We start from the raw sequence: 20014 nt of genomic DNA, 5'->3' as shown, positions 1-20014 counted from the left end.
GCACGCGTCCACTATGAATGCGGCACTAGTGGCGCAGTGCAGGCACCGACCGCCTCATCGGCTGCTTGGAGCGCCGGTCGCGAGGAGACCCGGCGGTGGCGCACGGAAGTGGACATCCTCTGGCTGTGGCGCGGATTCGGAGCCGGTGTATTTCCCAACGCTGTGCAGTCGGTTTCTCGTCTTCGTCTGCTCTGGTTGCTACAGTGGGACATATGCCCTCAAAAAACGTCTAAAAACAGATGGATCCATGTCTTTCACGCGGTAGCGTTCTTTGCCGCACGCCTATCAGCCCCGCCATTACGATGGCCTGTCTTCCCACCGCCAGCACTGGTTGGTCTCATTTTGTTACGACGCGTGGTCGCTGATATGCAGCCCTACCTCCGACCGGCGTTCTGTAGCCTTTTCTCGATTGGGAAATCGACGTTTCCTATGTAACTCGCCTGGGAAGGCGATATTATATATTACATATTATATTATACAGCAACGTTGTAGAAATTATGTGACGACCCGCACCCAAGTGTTTTGAAAATAGAAGAGTGCAGTTTATCAAGAGCTGCGTTAAGTTTTATCGAAAACGGAATAGTGTTACGATCAGTGGTTGAAAAGATCCGGTATCGCCACAAACGTGAGTGGCCGGACTTGGCCAGGCCGGGCCGGGTCACTGATGTTAATAAATGTCTGGTTACTTGATATTGGGATTCCCCCGCCCTGCGGCTTCGCCCGTAATAACCAATTTCGCACTCACGGTTCGTATGAAACCCGCTTAGTTTAAAGCTGAAGTGGGGCTGCTGTATAAAGCATGAAGAACGGTAACCATTTTTTTTATTACAAACGTGTATGGTGTTACCCGTCAGTTGCGCTGAACGCTTGATATATGTGCTTATAAATGTCAGTATCTGTATTTTAGCATGTTATGTTATCTTAACGACTTATCCTACTTGCTCCATTTCACTGCCTGCATCTCCATTTCTATATTTATGCGGCGCTAGTTTCGTTGGTTTTACGGCAGTTTTGGAGTTTTGACGTCAGATGCAAAAGCTTTGCTCAGGCATTTCCGCTCCACACATACGACCTTGCATGATAGCGGGTGGCGCGAACGGCATTAGCTGTTGACAGGTCAGGTAATTAATCACTTAGTTGGCAAATGGTGGAATTTCAAATCGTGGATGGGATATCTCATGTAACGGGAGGACAAACAGGGCAATTTGTAAGTGAATCGTCAACGTCAGAAACGAGACGAAGTTTCTGCGTTGTGATCTGTGATCTTGCAATCTTCCGACTTCAATACCGCTGCTGAGGACCAGCTTACACGGCTGCAAACGGCTAGAAATAGCTAGGAAAAACGCGGTGTGCAGATTAGCACAGCCGACATGGTAAATATCCGGAATGGCTGCATCTGTGTTAGCACCTCGCGTAATCATTATCCTTGGCTTAGTGACTTTTTCGCCATGTTGTGATCTGTATTTGTCTTATTACCGAGCGAAATGTAAAAGCAAGACTCGCACGACGATAGCTGTCCAACCACATACATATTTTCTGTTAATCATACATCATTCTCGAGATCTTGGGGGCCTCAAGAGCCCAGCTCCGGTACAGAAGTTTCACTGGTCGGAGGGGGGGGGGGTCGTTTAATACCGCGTGAGGATAAGCTGTCGGCCATTTCCGGCATTATACAGATCCGATTGGTCGCACACTGTGAACGGAAGTGCCGGCGGTGGAAACTCCATTGATGCGCCGAGCTACCAACATGATGACGCGTGAGTGACGTCACTCCAACACTGCGGTCGAATTGCCATGCGCGGGCAGTCTGCCGTGACGTCGCGCGGCGTTGTCTGACGTCATAGGGCAACTCGTAGCACGAGTGGAACGGGAGGCCAATCAGAAGCTTTTCTGTGCTTCTGTGCGCAGAAGCACAGGAGCACAGAAAAGTCTCCAACCAAGGTATCTCACCCATCCCACGCCGTCGGTCTCACTCCATTCCTCTCATCCCGCCTGCGGACGGCCCGCGGGCCGGGCGGCCGAGCTATTCACCAGCAATTTCCGGCGGGTTACACGTCTGGCAGCCATCTGGCACCGGTCCGGCAACCCGCCGACGCGGCGCCAATCACGGCGCGGTTTGGCGGTCGCTCTCAGAATTAAAACCCAATCAGAGCGTTTTCGGCTTCGGGCTCATGTGAAAGTGATGTCAATCAGCCCCTGTGACGCCGTCTGGTGCGATGCGTTGTAAACGTTAAAATGGGGGGGGGGGGGGGACGGTGTGAGGACAGTGACCAACGACTGCCGGAAATCTAGCTAATCCTGTCAACAAGAATGGAGCATCATGGCTCTCCTGTATGAATCGGTGCTTCCAGTGGTAGCCAGCTGAGTCAGCGCCGCTGGCTGTCTTCTGGGAAGTAATGTGTTTCCACGCCTGAGTCAAATTCTAGACATTTGAACCTGCAGGATACGATCAACAGCATGTATTTTGCGATTCAATAAATAATCCCAACACTTAATGATGGCGGTTGCAGAGGAGAGTTCCCACAGAAATAGCCGTGCGTCCCTACGTACAATGAAAAATCGCTAACCTTACGAGGAACCACAGAAAATTGCTAACTTGCGAGGCAGTAATTGACCGTTGCAGCGGTCGCTTCCCCGCCCTTTACTGGGTGTAACTCAACGCGTCGCTGGGTTTTCATACCCTTCAGTTGGGTCCAGTGTTTCCTCCGGCCCGCACCTGTTTCACGACCACCAATGCTCCTTCACAGCAACCCTCGCGGACGGACATGCCCGGCTGGACGCTCGAACTGATCGCCGGTGGCTTAGGAAGCCGTCACACTGTGTGCATGGCGGACAAGCCAGTGGTAAAGACTCGTGACGGCTCTACGCTGATTTCGGCCCAAGGATTCTGAGTGTTCAGGTTCGGACACCGTTTGTGAGCGTTTCTGAAGGATCGCTCTGCATGACTCGTACCCGCTCTTAAAGTGGCTGCTCGACAAAAACACCGATGGCTAAGGACGCCGCTATACGGTGTTCATGACAGACAGCCACCGGTAAAGATTCAGATGTCTCTGCAAAGACTCGGGAACGAGCGAACTGAGTGTTCCGGTCCGGATTCGGTTCGGACCATTCTGGGTGATTCTTACCACCTGCACGGTTCCGTTACCCAGCTCTCACTGGTAAACTGCTCAAATTGCATCTTATCGTGCCCTATTGTGTCGATTACTAGTAGTAATCGATCACATTGTATCGATGAACAGATCGAAACCGGCCTCGTCGATCACAGTTCTGCTCTGTATGGGGAGATGACCATTCCTGGTGTTGTTACAGTGAATGTTGGGTGGCGGCTGCGGAAAACCGAACAGTGATATGTAACCGTGTTAATTGGATCTATTCTCATTTGGTGCGTACGGTAGGTACCTGGAAGTACTAGGTATAAGTACCGGCAAGAACAAAGTATAAGTACCCGCAACATGTCGATGCACTATCAGTGACATTTACTTACTTATGAGCAGACAAACATCGCTTTTGAAACATCTTAAAACTCGTGACCGTGAAAACGCAACATTAGCAATGCCACTATAGGTATACAGTGCACTTACAAGAGGATCCAACATGTGAGACAAACACAAAAAAAACACACGAAAGACGCTTTTCAACAAGTATTGTGTTCTTCGCACCTTCAGGTCCTCCATTTTGCTGACGATGACTGACTCATAAAGGACAGGCTTGCACGATGAGACAGCTCAGACACGTGGTGCCTGTTGGAGCGACGTTCTTCTAGAGCATTCCAATTATGTGCATTTCTACACAACGACGGGGAGATGGACCCATCTTAAAATATAAAATCAGAAACAGAATAACTGCGCTCAAGCAGGGGCAGCGTGACCACCAGCAGCGCGACGTCCGGAGATACCGCCATCGGGTGACGTTCCGCTACCTACCAGGCTACTGAGGCGCCAGCACAAGGGACGCCCTGCTACCCACCAGGCCACTGGGGCGCCACCACAGGGGACACCCTGCTACCCACCAGGCCACTGAGGCGCCACCACAGGGGACACCCTGCTACCCACCAGGCCACTGGGCGACCACAGGGGGACCTGCTACCACACCAGGCCACTGGGGCGCCACCACAGGGGACACCTGCTACCCACCAGGCCACTGAGGCGCCACCACAGGGGACACCCCTCATCCCAACTAGGACTAAGGCGCCACCACACAGGGTAACCCCCGCTACCAACGAGGTCATGAGGGGCCCCCACAGGGGACACCTGCTCCACCAGGCCAATGGGCGCCACCACAGGGGACACCCCGCTGCCCACCAGGCCACTGGGGCGCCACCACAGGGGACACCCTGCTGCCAACCAGGCACTGAGGCCTATCGGCCTCCCGAGCAGTCAACAAGATCCGGCATCAGGGGGCCCACCATCATCAGCAGGTCCACGCGGAGTCAGAGCTGGCCCGGCGCCGGGGGGACGCGGTGTCCAGGACCGCCCCAGCCCAGCGCGTCAGGGGGTCGCGGCGGAGGGCGCGCCGGTGGGGTCAGCAGGGCCGACCCCAGCTCGTCCGGGGCAGCATCAGGCCCGGCAGTAGCAGCGGGTACGCCGCCGCCTTCCGCAGCACGGCCAGCTGGCCGTAGCCGACGGGCGCCGCCGGCGGACACGGCCAGCCGGGGGCGTAAAGGCGGCGCAGGGCTGCCACGTTCCCGGCCTCCGACAGCAGCTCCAGTCCAACCGCCGTCTGGCGCTTCCACTTGGTCCTGAAACGAGCCGCCATCAGCCGCGCCATAGGGGTCGCCACCACACCCGCAGCGTCTCGGGGATCACCATCACACCCGCAGCGTCTCGTGGGCCACCATCGCACCTGCAACGTCTCGGGAGTCACCACCGCACCCGCAGCGTCTCGGGGCTCGCCACACCAGCAGGTTGGAAGGCCGCTCAAATGGCATGAGACACCCCAGTCAGTGAATGTTTTAGACGGGATTAGAACAGCGCAAGCTGTCCACGAACTGTACAAAGTCTTGAATGCACAGGCCTGCCTGCCGTGTTCATAATCGCCGCGTGCGGGACTGACGTCACAGCCAGAGTCGTATATTCAAATTAATTCACGCAGTGTCTGCCACCAATCTTGCCGATGATGTAAACAGTGTTTTGGTGAGGTCAATAAAAAAGGGGCAAAGAAGTGGGCGGTCAATGGATGACTGAAATACAATCCATGCTCATTTCGTTGAAAAGGCCAGCATCCCTGACTGGTTCCAAATGTCAGAAGCGCTATTACAACACTCAGGAGCGCATATTTTTATGCCGAGCGGCACGATTTGTTTCATCTTTTCTTGTTGTCTTCTTTAACGGGAACAGAAGCCAATCACCGGAAGAAGGAATTCTGCTCGCATTTTAAAATGAACATACTGAAGTAGCCGGGAGCTAGATCATTGCAATGGAATAAGCCGCTGGCATTATTCATATCACGGTGTGGTTCACACTGCACCAGGGAAGACAGCAGCGCGTATCCACATTCTGCCGCCGCCGCCGGACCCGCGAGGCTTCGCTGAAGCGTTGCCAGGCGTGGACAACAACATGTGAACGATGTTCCAGACCATGCCTCTTGAACGGTTTTAGTAATTGTTTTCGCATTATGTGGCACCGAATGGTGTTTGGGTAGCGAGGAGTGCGCGATGCAGTGAAATGGATATTTGTGCATTGCAAGCGAAAATTGTCTTGGTATCTCGCCCAATAATGGTCAAAGGAACGGGCATCCTCCGTGGTTCTCGGTGTATATAGCTCCCAGGATGAACTTGGTGGAACGCTTCTTGTGTGTGCCATTGGGCTTTACGACGCACTCAGCTGCTGACGCTATCTGGCGTCACCTGCCTCTCACCATGGCAGGAAGGGTGAGCACCGCGGGGAGTCGAGTGGAACTTCTTGAACAAAGGAGTTCCTGTTAGTTGGAGATGGTTAGTGACCTCGGCAGTGAAGCTTCCACTCTTCCCTCGCCTAAAAATTAGTCCTGCCTTTCATACCAGTTCTAAAAGTTTGCTGTAGCACAATGCGGGTGGTTTTCCCTTATGCATGTTTTTAAGAAACCACAATTTATCATCAGTTTGGTAGCACGAAAACAAAATCAGGTAGTGGACCAACGAATATGTTCCGCATTCCGACAACAAGGCTCCAAATGTGTACCTCCAATGGATTACATTCTCCAGGTCCGCCACGGCCAGCAGATCCCTGCCTTTTTCAGTTCGCCAGCGGCTTTACAACGGTATGTTGCTTTAGCGTGCAGACGGGCTGACCACAACATTGCAGGGTCTCTTCTCACCACAATACAACATCCATAGGTCAACGCCTGAGCGGACAACGGACACCAACGGACACCTGAGCAGTGGCCGGCGCGTCGCAGTGACCGCCTCACGACCTGATGAACCACAGTGACCGCCTCACGACCTGATGAATTGCAGGGACTGCCTCGACGCCCGACGAATCGCAGTGGCCATCTCACGACCTGATGAAGCGCAGTGAGCACCGCACGACCTGGCGAATCGCAGTGGCCACCTCACCACCTGACGAAGCGCAGTGACTGCCTCACGAGCTGACGAGTCGCAGTGACCGCCTCACCAGCTGACGCCCCACCTGCGGGGAAAGCCGCGGTCCACACCGCCGTCTTGTGGCAGGGCTGCCAAACACCGTGACCTGAAGTGACCCGGTTGGGTCAGTGCTGCCATCGGACACGCTCAGTCGCGCCCACTAACTCTCCCGCTGTATCCCTCTAGCTCTCCCGCTGTACCAATGGCCACTCGACTCGAATATGGGCTAAGCCCGAGAAAGCGTTGAGAGCAGTCTTCATGGCGATTGTTTTCTTCCTGTCCCCAATTTGGAGGCCGGTCGCGTTTACATTTACGCCATTGCACGCTAGGACTCACTGCCCACAAGATCCGTACGTCGATGAAGAAAGAATACGCAAGCAATAGGACTTACGATGTTTTTGAAATCACTCTATTACAGCGGAATAGATTTACGCCGTCAAAATATGTGGACAATTTTGAGTGAAATAATGCAGTGCGATACCCCTGGGGGGGGGGGGGGGGGGCAAAGCTCCGCGCAATGTCTTACCTTTACCATGACGTAAACTTGCTTACCACATACCAAGTACGCTGAAGAGAAAAAGCCAACCAAAGAGCCGGCTGCCCCCCCCCGCCCCCCCCCCCCGGCGAACCATTTTCCAAGAGCCGCAGGTGCCGAACGCGGACCATATGCCACGCTGGTCAGCAGCTTCAACAGGCCGACCGACCACACAGCGTACCTCATCGAGTTTCACCGCCCGCCTCACAGCCAAACCACGAGGCCCTGTCGGCCGGGCTAATCGGTCGCACCCGCCGCCACACCGTGCAGACGCGTGCAGCGAGTCGGCAATGAGTCGTGGCGTGCTCGAGCCGATCACTCACGCCAGCCGCGTTATTCACGTCGTAACACTTACGGCAGTTGTAACTGGGGGTGATCACGAGAAAGCGGGTGTGATTACGGTGGCCGGTAAATCACGCCGAGGGCCGTCGGCGTCCGCCGAGCTAACCCGAGCGCGGCCGGTCTGCAGGCGCGGCCGCCGTGCGGGGGAGAGGTTAATGCAGGCGGGGGCCACCTCGGAGGTTTGTCGGGTGGTTATTAGCGCTGTTCGCCGCATGCGGTCCCGGGTACTGGTGCCGGTACTGTGGTGTGTTTGTGCGACTCTGTGATAGTAATAGTAAATGTAATAGAACGACTGATTTTGGAGGCTGCTCTCTGGAATAAGAGACTGATTTGGAGGCTAGTTTGATATTTGAGCTGTTTGCTGTTATGACGACGTCATTCGTATTGCACCCGGGTGGTTTTCGGTTTCATGGCTTGTTTGGTTTCGTGACGGAGCGTTAAGAACACGCCCTCAATATGTGCATCCACTTTCATCGGGCACAAATCCTGCCTGGTGGAATATTAACGCAGGCTAGGATGGGGTGAATTTGCTCCCCCCCCCCCAAGGTTTTACTATAGCTATCTTCGATCTCTGCATATTGTCAACACTTTCATACATTGTCAGCCCCGCATAACTGTGGGCAACTGAATAGCGGATCGGTTGGTCACAAAAAAGAAATAGAGTAGAGAACAGTTGAATTGATATACCGCTGGCAAAAGGAGTGTCAAATGCCGCCAATTATTCCCACACCCGCAGCTAAAATGAACAACCAACTAACACACACACACACACACACACAACACACACACACACACACACACACACACACACACACACACACACACACACACACACACACACACACACACACACACACACACACACACACACACACACACACACACACACACACACACACACACACACACACACACACACACACACACACACACACACACACACACCCACACACACACACACACACCACACACACACACACACACACACACACACACACACACACACACACACACACACACACACACACACACACACACACACACACACACACACACACACACACACACACACACACACACCACACACACACACACACACACACACACACACACACACACACCACACACACACACACACACACAACACTGACATTATATATATATATATATATATATATATATATATATATATATATATATATATATATATATATATGTGTGTGTGTGTGTTCATAAACGGGATTATTCCGACAAGGTGGCACTTTTACCTTGCTGATTCACATTTGTAAACGTACGAATGCGCACTTAGGTGAGGTCAATTTGACCCCCCCCCCAAGGTTTTTCTAGGAAGATTTCTGACCGGTTTAAAGGAACCTCGCTGATTGATATTTGTTAAAACATTTAAAACGTTATGCATTACGCAATGTCATGTGCGAGTAAGTAACTTCAAAAATCATACCAGAACTTCGCTTCAATCACTAAGCTAGTCACGGTGCTTGTTGCAATTATGCAAATTGGGCGTTGGGAATCTCGTGATTGCCGTTTATGTCAGTGGGAAGACGTCGGAGTATCATGATTGAATAGCGGAGAATGGAGGAGCCTTTGCACCTAGTTACGCGTATGGCAAACATCAAGTTGAGGGAAACAACGATGCAGAAAGTGATCCGCGTAACGTACTGGCGACTCGCATAAGGGATGTCGCCAAGACTAAGAGTTAAAGCGAGAGTTGAAGAAAACAAACAAAACGAGCGAAACAAGCGAAATTGGAAACAAGAGGCCCGCATAACAAATGTTAGCGAGTATAGGGAATATCGTCCAAAGGAAAGAGTTTGAGAAGAAAGTACAAAAATGGACGAAGCATGCCATATCGGAAGCATACAAAATCCGCGTAGCGTCAGTGACGTGCTTCTCCTCCTATTCTGGCACCAGGTCTTGACCCGAGTGTCGGTGACGTGTCTCACCTCTTATTCTGGTACCAGGCCTTAACCTGGGTGTCAGTGACGTGCCACACCTCCTGTTCTGGTACCAGGTCTTGACCCGAGTGTCGGTGACGTCTCTCACCTCCTTTTCTGGTACAAGGTCCTGACCTGAGCGTCGGTGACGTCTCTCACCCCCTGTTCTGGTACCAGATCTTGACCTGAACGTCGGTGGGGTGCCTCACCTCCTGTTCTGGTACCAGGTCTTGACCTGAGCGTCGGTAGCGTGCCTCACCTCCTGTTCTGGTACCAGGTCTTGACCTGAGTGTCGGTGATATGCAGGCTGGCGGCCATCTCCAGCCGGTCCTGTACGCTCAGGTACTTCTGGCGCTCGAAGCTGCGCTCCAGAGTCTGCAGCTGGTGGTCGGTGAAGGAGGTGCGGGCCCTGCGGCACCGGCTGATCCGGCCGGCCCTCTCTGGGCGGCTGGAGGGGCCAGGCGCCGGCCTCACCGGCGGCTCGGTCCAGCCCACGAGCCCTGTGAATGCGCATTGAGCGGTGACGGCGTGCAACCGCTTCGGCTGCTGGCGTTCGTCCGCTTCGGTGCGAATGAAGGCAGGCCTCCGGTCAAGGGTTTGCAACATTTTATAAAAAATATCGAATAGAGACTGAGTACCTTACTAGATCTGGTATCCAGGTTTTCAAGTTGGCATGGGCAGCCACAGCATGGCTTGTGCCGCCGGGACCCATCATTTTGAAACCAAAAACTGAAATGTATTGAAAAACTAACATGCATTGGAAAAATGGTGCCCTTTTTCTAAGAGGATGACGGGGTGCGCAGAGGTATCTAAATAGCTATAGTACCAAAGGTGAGCATAGGCGGCCAGTTCCACCGTCGGCAGGCTGCCCGAAGTGCATGCCGAGATCAGGGGCCTCTACGGGCAGCAATTATGGAATCGGCCACATAAACATTGGGACCACCGGGCCGAAAGGCAAAGCTACGAAGTCCGAAATATCCGCGCATTCGGGCATGTGCAATCATTTTTATACAAACGGTCATGATGTACCCGTACGCACGCATCTCATTTTAGCCGCAGCAATGCTCTGTTTTTCCGACCGCTAAATGGGGATGTGTCCCCACTTCTTTGCGAAGCTACACATGGCTGCAGACGGAGTATTTTTTGAGGAGCAAGTCGGCCCTAATATGTATTATAGCTCGCAGCGTGAGGTCTTGCCTGTCACTTGTAAACGCTGCGCCAATCCAGACCAGCCCACCTCCCACACCTGCGACCCCCGCTGATCACGTGATCACCGGCTGTCCTGACATCCCCTCCGGACGCGTGCCCGACGGGCCGTCACGTGACGTTCGTCACCGCGGCGACGGCGCGTGTCCCGGCTGTCATGTGACCTCTCTGACCGGTGATTACGCCCCACTTCTGCCCCCTCCCCCCCCCCCCCCCCCCAGCTGATGCGCCTCCGCCAGCGCTGTGCCCGACGTTGGTTCCCCCTGCCGGCCGTGTTAATGAAGTGGGCACGTGCACTTGCGCGTGCCACCTGCCACGGCGCACACGGCGCACGTGTCACGCGTGGCGCCCCCGGTCGGTCGTCATGACAACCGCGACGCCAGTCGTCGGCGGGCGATGACGCCGACCCTGATTGGTCGCGGTCGGTTCCGATGAGATGCCGGCACCAGGTGTGACGTTAACATCCGTCGACTGGTGTGTGTTTCAGGCGTGCCCCACTGGGCTGCAAGTGTGGATTTGGATTGGGTGTCGGGTAGCCGTTTGGTGCTCGTCAGAGACGCTAGTGGTCTGGTGCTCCACAGTGAAATGCGGTTGGCTGACTTGATCAGTTCCGCAGAAGACAGACCGGGGAGCCCATTGAGCTGGAGGGCCCGTTAACAATCGAGACAGAACGCGTAGTTCAGTGATTCCAGTACGAAGTAGATCATGTATACGACATCTAGTATATATATATATATATATATATATATATATATATATATATATAGAATACGCCGATTGTGCGAAGATATATCCTTATTTACCACTTACTAGCGGCTATGCCTGTTTCCTCACACTTCTGCACAACTTTTTCGAGACGAAATCGGCACCTCTGTGGAAGCTAAGCTCGTACTTTCATGTACTTTCAAACAGTGGCCTTACGAACAATGAACTTTCGAACATGACCTTTCGCGGTCTCCACGCCATGTTTCACATGCTTCAAATACAGAAGCCGAGCTTTACATGGCCGTTTTCCCGCTCAGCATGCTTGCCTGGAATATCTCAAAACCCGCTGCACGTGGCTGTGATCTGTTTGTTCTTGGAACCGACTTCTGATGCCCATTCGAGCAGCCATCAGTGCTAAGTTGATAAAATAGGGGAGCAAAAACTGCTTGCTCTTGCCATGCTGCACCGAAAATGGATGTGGCTAAACTCGCCGTAAGTTTAGTCCGTGGCTCACCGTAACACGGGCCGTGCTAGGCTTTAGAAATTATTTCGTACCAAGCGCCGCATCCTAGATAATCACGCATCGCATCCAGAACAATCAGAACAGGCGTGCATGCCTTCCGGTAAACGCTTTTGCTTCACTCGGGGGCGGGGGGGGGGGGGGCATAACAACTTAAACCGCCATCAGGCTATTTCATCAGACTATGTTGCGATTTGCCGCGAATCGCAACACCCGAACCAGGAGTTCCATGACATCCAGAACTCGTCAAGCCAGGGTCTGATGTTTGAGCATGCGGCGCGGCGGATGTGGCAGCATAGGCGGATCCTGGGGGGGGGGGGGCACGGGGCCATGGCCCCAAAAAAACTCTGTGAGTATGTTTTGCCCTCTCCCCCCAAAAAAACATTCCCGGAACTTCATAAAAGTTTCGCCTACTTACCGTCTGTTTTAACTTTGATGGTGCGGTATCAAACATTTCTTTCCGTTTCGGAAAAAAACTTCATGAAGAAAAGTTGGCAGCGATTTGAACATCAAAACAAAACGCATATTTGCGCAAGACACCATTGTACTCGCGAGAGGCACCATGCACTGGACCTCGGATCTCACACCAGCCAGCTGGCGACAAACGGTTGTCCCCCCCCCCCCCCCACTCCAGGCTAGATCCGCCCCTGTGTGGCAGCGGCCACGCAAAAATTCGCTGCTAATAAAATAAGCTAGCGATGGAAGTTCAGCATTGAAAAACTACCAAAAATTGCTAACGTTGTCGCTAAAACACATTCATTCCAGCACCTTTGCGGGCCCAACTCTTTGTACGAATATTCACACGCCGAGCGCCGGGAAAGTAAATCAAAACATCGCTTTCCTTGGACAGGACATCCCTGACAAAGGGAGCGAGCTCAGGTTCGGGCGCATGCCAGCGTCCGCCGGGCCGCTGGTCTCCACTGAGGGGTCACTCAGCTCGCCTTTACTCTCGCCGACCGAGGGGGGTGCCGAGCCTGACGCGGCGCCGCTGAGGTCACCAGCCTCACTCGAGTCGGCCGAGGGGGGTGCCGAGCCTGACGCGGCGCCGCTGGGGTCATCAGCCTCACTCGAGTCGGCCGAGGGTGGTGCCGAGCCTGATGCGGCGCCGCTGAGGTCACCAGCCTCACTCGAGTCGGCCGAGGGGGGTGCCGAGCCTGACGCGGCGCCGCTGAGGTCACCAGCCTCACTCGAGTCGGCCGAGAGGGGTGCCGAGCCTGACGCGGCGCCGCTGAGGTCACCAGCCTCACTCGAGTCGGCCGAGAGGGGTGCCGAGCCTGACGCGGCACCGCTGAGGTCACCAGCCTCACTCGAGTCGGCCGAGGGTGGTGCCGAGCCTGACGCGGCGCCGCTGAGGTCACCAGCCTCACTCGAGTCGGCCGAGGGGGCCGCCGAACCCCCGCGGCCCCGTCGGAGTTACCGGGGCCAGCCCACCTGTCCGGGTCAGAGCCGCAGGGCAGCGAGGGCCACAGCCGGCCGTGGGGTCCGACATAGGAGCTGTCTGCACCGAGGTCACCGCCGGGAGAAGCCTGCGCCGCGCACTCACCTCGCAGGTCAACATGGATGTCTGACCCGGGATCACTGGCAGACGCCGCCGTCAGGCGTCCAGTGACGTCAGCACACGTGGCATGCTCGGGGTCAAGGGGCGATGGCGTCTCAACCGCGCGCCGTCTCCGCGGTCTAGCGGAGCTCTCCAGCCGTGCCCCGCCGCCCGGAGCGCCAGCAGAGGCCTCACCGCCCGCGGGCGCGTCCGACCCCGCCCCGGCCCTCAGTCTGTCCCCCGACTGCGTCCGGACCGCCCGTCCCCCCGCCGGGCGCAGGATGTCCGTGATGGAGAAGCCCGGTCTGTGGACGGCAGACGTCGGGGAGCCCGTCTCGCCGGGCTGGAGCTCGACACCGCCCGCCGCTGTCGCCGTCCGGCACGCCTCGTCGGCGGCGCCGGCGTCGCCTGACTCCCGGCCGCCGCCGCCGACGCCGCCGGGGGGCACGGCCGGCGGGGCAGCGCCCGGCGCGCTGTAGGACTCGCAGAGGCTGCGCAGACGGCGCAGCGTCTCCGCGGCGCCGGCCGCCGGCGACTCCGACGGCTGTACCGTCATGGCGCCGCACTCTCCCGGCCGCTCGGTCCGGCCCGAGTTCCGCTCCGCTCCGGCTTGTAGCTCTGCTTCGACCAGCGCGGGACGTCACTCCGTTCCATTCACTCCGCTGCGCCGCTGATGCTCGAAACTGGCGTCCCCGGCCGCTGATACCCGAAGCTGGCGTCACCAGCCGCTGATACCCGAAGCAGGCGTCACCGGCGGCCCCCCACCGCCCCGTCACTTGTGGCACTGCCGAACTCGGATGTGATAGGAATGCCAGCGTCCATGCCGGGTCCGGTGCCCCGCCCACCGTCTCGGCGGTTAGCCAATCAGCAGCCGTCGCTGGCGGAGGGGACCAACCACAAGAGAGGACTCGGTTGTGCCTATGAAATAACACAATGCATCGTATGTATTTGTGTTTTAGTGCCCTCTGTTCCGTTTCAATGATTTGCCCACCTCAACACATGTTTTCACATTTTGCTGTTCGTCCAACTTTTGAAAGCTTACCATTGGCCCTGATAAGGGCGCTGATAAGCTGAGGATGTCCGATCAGCGCCACGCCCCTCCTTTCAAACTTGAGAGGGCTTCCGGCATCCCGGTGTGTGCCGATAGCTATGACCCACGATTAAAACGCACGTGGCGCATCACAGCCAGAGGTTTGAGCCCGGTCACTGGTGATAGCCGTGGGTTCGACACCGGCCAACGGTGATAACCATGGGATCGACCCCGGGCCAAGGGTGATAGCCGTGGGTTCGACACCGGCCAACAGTGATAGCCGTGGGTTCGATCCCGGCCACCGGCGCGGCCACCGGTGTTGGCGATCCGCAACTGTTGCAATCGCCGAGGAAGATTGTAGTGGTGATATAGATAGATATATATATATATATATATATATATATATATATATATATATATATGTATATATAACCACTATGGCAGCCGTACCCCATATGCCATCAAACAAGTCACAGCCTATCATTTAAAGGTATTCTGGCAGCTCGCTTTCAGCATGAAGCTCCAACTCGATTCTATTAAATTCAGTGGGTTTCAGAGATTTGGTTTCTATTCACACCGACTATTCACATCGTTATCGTACGCAGCGCCGACACGCTTTCAAGCCTCTTCAAACGGAGCCAACACAACCGTATTGGCATGCCAGCGCGCAAGCATCCTTCACGCAATATATAAACATGCTCAATCACCCTTTATCATGATCACATCTAGTCATACTAAGAAACCTGAGACACCTTTCATAGAGCTATTTGAAGGGCGTATAAAACGGCATACATCGATTTCCAACATCCTGGAACCAGATATGTGCGTTGGGCTCAAACAGGAATATCGTATCTCAGAGGAACTTTCGACAACATTTTAAAATGTATCATGAATTCTGACAGGTCTTTCGTAAAATGGTGCGCAAATCCCGGATGATGATATATATATATATATATATATATATATATATATATATTTATTGCAGTTTTACAGTATATATATATATATATATATATATATATATATATATATATATATATATATACTGTAAAACTTGATGTTAACCTTGATGTTTAACTCGGGCCGCCAAAACTAGAGACATGTTACGATGCTTAAGAACGAAACCTTAACCTTATAATGGGGCACGGATAAGCCCGCATTTTACTAGCTGCGCACATATAGCACGGCTTGAACCACGGTTGTTGCCCTTTGCTCCAAGTCTTCAACACAAGACTTCTCTCACAACGCTCACTCTTCTCAAAGCTAAAGCAGACCGTTATGTCCGCTGCGCCGCAATGCTAGTTATCAGACTCCAGGCCAGTCGCATAGACAATGAATTTAAGGAACTAGAGCACGACACACAATGTGTTATTACTACATCATTACACTTTAATTAAAGCCAAAGGCCGCTCGTCTCGAGTGGAGAGGATCCCGCGAGCCTTCCCGCTCGCCAGAGCCATCGCCGCACCTGTCTCATCACAGGCCCGGGTTGTTTCTGTGTTGAACGCGGCCAGCACGCCGGCCGTTCTCTAACGCTTGTCGCGGCCCGCAGTGATACACGACCGCGAGTGTTTCACTCCGCGATTAATATGCATTACCTTACTAATTACGCGAGCAGGAGCCGCGGCGGGGGCGCTGCTGCGGCGGGGTCCGGCCCGGTACGGCGACCTGGCCCGGGAGCCTGTGAAGCCGGTGCAGAGCCCGCGTCGCCGGCGCTCCCAGTGTCAGGCAATTGAACAGACGGCCGGCCCTGAATTAGCGGACCCCGCTGAGTAAAATGTGCTGTGTTGCGCGACGCAGTGCGGCTGGTGTCGTTTACCCGGTAGCGGCATTACCGCAGCTAATAAATCTGGCGGGGAAAGCGTAAAGCGAATTAGTTTCTCATTTGTGGTTTTAAATGCGCCGTTGCGGCTCAGCACGCGAGTGCCACTGCGGTTCAGACATCTTCCTGGATTGGTCCATTGTTGCATTTATGGGAGTGTGATAACTGCGGTGTTGTTCATTGCGTGTCACTGACACATGCAGTATGTTGAAATCATATGATCGTTTGGATAGCAAAGAAAACAAAGTAAGCACTGAACTGAACTGCGCACTTGTCTTCTATTTGCGTTCAGTTCGTGCAGGCCAACTGAACTGCGCACATTGCAGGTATACGCAACCACGTTGACTTAATCCTCGAATAAGTTCGATAAATACAAACATGCACCACAGAACTGTTACATTTCTCTTACTTATTGGTAACACTTTTTTGCATATTTTGTACTTTTCGCAACCATTTGAGCAATAAATCAACATCTCTTGCCGTACACTTAACATATTTTGACTCAAAGAAGGGTTAAAGCGTATGAACGAAGCATCATTCCTTCAACATTACTGCTCTTTTACGTGCCAGTGCAACGACAGCACCTAGCTCATGCTTTTAAATTGCTGCAGTTTTTTTGTCACACCATCCCAACTTAACACACATGCAGAGCTGGACACAAGGACATGGTGTGTGCGGAATGCCGTGTTCTATCAACACCCACACGCTTATGTAAGCCTCCTACGCTTTCCAGGACGCTCGTGTGTGTAACTTTAAGAGTGGTTTGCGTTTTCAGGACGTGATTACGAGCAAACCAGTAGGCAGCGTACGTCTCACATGAACAGTGATCAATGGTCCACTTGAGTAACACAACTTGACCCGAACTTGGCCTGAGCATGACGTTTGTTTTAAACGCGCCCGGGTGGCCGGTTGGATACCCTTCGCTCGGGTGAGGGTCAATCTGACCCCTTCCCTGAGATCTCAAGAACTATGGGAGCTAGAGACCCTAAATTCACAGCTTGTGTTGACCTGTGCGTGAGCTCACTTAAGTCAAAGTTTGAGGTTTCTAGGTCATGACCTTTGGGTCAAATAAGGTCAAACAAGGTCAAGGTCAAATTCTGGGTTGGTCTCCAAAGTGCCCCTAGAACCTAGATAACTGTTCTAAGCAAAACTTAACATGCTCATTTGAGGTCAGTGCCCTTGTTTGATCTTTTGAAGGTCATGGTGACCAAAATCATACAAGACTGCTTTGAGCTTTGCATTTGAAAAGACGAAAAAGATTACACTAGCCAGCATGTTCCTGGAAACAAAACGTTGACCTGGGTCATTTTAGGTCAGTGGCCTATCCTGAGTTTTAAGAAGTCCATTGAAGGTGTATAATGCGGTTCCTGTTATCAATACATTTGAAAAAAAGCACCAGAAACTACCCCGTACAGCAAACCCTAGAGTAACAAAATATGTTGGTTTTTACTTTGGCCTGACCTTTATACCTGACCCTAGGTCAATGCAATCTGTTCATTCAATGGCTATGTTGCCTAAGAAGCTACCTTTTAGATGTATGTCTTTTCCCAACATTCCATTGTTGCATTGTTGCATCAGATTGAACAGTTCCCTACAAATTGTCTTCGCTGAATCCATGGCCTGACTTTGACCTGCCGTAAGTCAGCGACCTTACAAGGTGCACCTTAAGTTTTGATGCCAGACGATCTGCTATTATGCCTGCTATTATGTCTGCTATTATGCTGTTACAGTTATGGAAATTTTGGCGCGGCCACACCGCGCTATTCGGAAACCATTCCGGAAAAACCTTCGCGGAGTGGGGTTAATTTGACCCTCTCAGTCATTATTTTCGGGCAACGTTGCAATGCGAACAACTGGTAATTTTAAAGTATACTGCATAAATGTTAAAGACACACACACACACACAAATGTATATATATATACATATATACTGTCCTACACCAATGAAGCTGTCACACCGCATGTCGCAACTTCTGTCTCACGTGAGCAGCGCGTAGTGACAGTCGTTCACGTAGTCGATCATGTGGTCGGTCCTGCAGCAAATTCATGACATTGAACCAGCCGCTGCCACATTGGTATTACTTTGGTGCCCATGACTGACATTTAGATCCAAAAGTACAGTATACGAGACAGTCATTCAGATTTAAGGCTATTCAGGTCTCACAAAATATCTTTAGCTTGGACAAATAACGCAAGTTTTTGTTTTATGGTCCTCGATCACCTGCATGCACTAACGTCAAGAAATGTACACTCGGCTTAGGCATGGGGACGGAGGGGGCTTCAGCTTCGACTTCGGCTTTGCACAGCCACAGTTTTTCTCCGATGGCTCGGGTTCGGCTCCGGCTTTGAGCCATTTTCATGGCTGGCTTCGGCCTTGGCTTCGCTTCGAATGATTTTTTACGAGCTGACTTCGGCTTCCCTTTCGGTATTGGGCATGACTTCTGGGCGACGGGCGCACTTCTCAAAAACAGGCTTGTCCGCCCTTTCACCCGAACATGCCAACCATGTTTCCGATGCTGCGACGCATATACGGCTTAAAAACAAAAGCAGTGGGAGTCTCATGAGCGATTAACACCCGACGACCAGCGGAGAGTTGGCCGTCCGAAACGGTAGAGACGCTTCTCCTGAATTGGGAGCACCAAATTTTTAAGGCGGCCTGGCCCAGTAGGTAGTTTTTAGGTATTACGGCACTTTTCCGGGGTTTTGCCAGGTCTTAAACAGTGGAAATATTTTCATACCCGAGAGAAGCCATTTGATCCCTTGGGGTTACACCTCGAGACTTTGGAGTGTCCTTTGGTTGCTGTTTTTGATGCCATCGCCATGAGGACACATTTCCAGATATCATGTGCGCTGCTAAAACTCCAATGGGAGAACTCCATTCCAGCAAATTTTGGGGGTAGGTCAGGTCAGCCTTATCGGCTGAGCCCCCATGCGACCTTAAAAAGTGACACCCAAGCGTGGGAGATCTTTCCAACATCGGCGGCTATCTTTGAGCCCCCGGGCGCCCCCATCCCCATGGTTTGGGGCCCCTTTTATGATTCAGGGCGTTACGTCTCTTCCCGCCTCGGGACGTATTTTGGTCCTTCAGAGCGCTCTCTGAGTGAGCGGGGCGGTTTCGTTTGTTAGGCGCCCTGTTCACGGCGGCTGCGGGATGCTATGCCCCGCTTTCTCCACGGATGGGAAAGGTGGTGGACACCTGAGATACTGGTGCTGAGGTGGTCAATGTAATAAACTCATGCACAGTCATGTGTATGTATGTAAGCGCCTGGGCCTTATGAGGTCGGTACCTGGCCAGCACCACCAGACACTGGTGAGGGTCCCACAAACAATATCACGGCAGACAACGTCACCGGCGACACATCACGGCAGACAACGTCACCGGCGACACATCACAGCAGACAACGGCACCGGCGACACATCACGGCAGACAACGTCACCGGCGACACATCACGGCAGACAACGTCACCGGCGACACATCACGGTAGACAAAGTCACCGGCGACACATCACGGCTGACGTCATCGGCGACACATCACGGTAGACAACGTCACCGGCGACACATCACGGCTGACAACGTCACCGGCGACACATCACGGTAGACAACGTCACCGGCGACGCATCGCGGCTGACAACGTCACCGGCGAGACAGCGTTACAGGCGAAGCATCATCACCGTAGACGTCATCGGCGACACATCATCACCATGGCATATTCACTTCATTAGCAATTCGTTTTCCTGTACGTACGCGGACCGTCTCCAAATGAAAGCCCTTTTTTGAATTTAATCGCAATGACTTCCTTTCTAGCC

General features: G+C 53.3%; 1 protein-coding gene across 1 annotated transcript; it reads right to left on the bottom strand.

Annotated features, from left to right (window-relative positions):
- Window positions 1-1969: 1969 nt before the first annotated feature.
- Window positions 1970-18231, bottom strand: LOC119095211 (barH-like 1 homeobox protein). Its single transcript, XM_037218081.1, has 5 exons — window positions 18191-18231; window positions 13363-13397; window positions 9648-9888; window positions 4641-4738; window positions 1970-1992 (listed from the first exon to the last, which is right to left on the bottom strand). The coding sequence occupies exons 1-5, from the start codon at window positions 18229-18231 to the stop codon at window positions 1970-1972; spliced, it is 438 nt and encodes a 145-aa protein (XP_037073976.1).
- Window positions 18232-20014: the final 1783 nt, after the last annotated feature.

The sequence above is a fragment of the Pollicipes pollicipes genome, unplaced genomic scaffold (genome assembly GCF_011947565.3).
Source record: "Pollicipes pollicipes isolate AB1234 unplaced genomic scaffold, Ppol_2.1 Scaffold_4219;HRSCAF=4965_pilon_pilon_pilon, whole genome shotgun sequence".
NCBI lineage: Eukaryota > Metazoa > Arthropoda > Thecostraca > Pollicipedomorpha > Pollicipedidae > Pollicipes > Pollicipes pollicipes.
The sequence above is the reverse complement of the archived record's forward strand: the minus strand, read 5'-3'. Positions and strand labels throughout refer to the sequence as shown.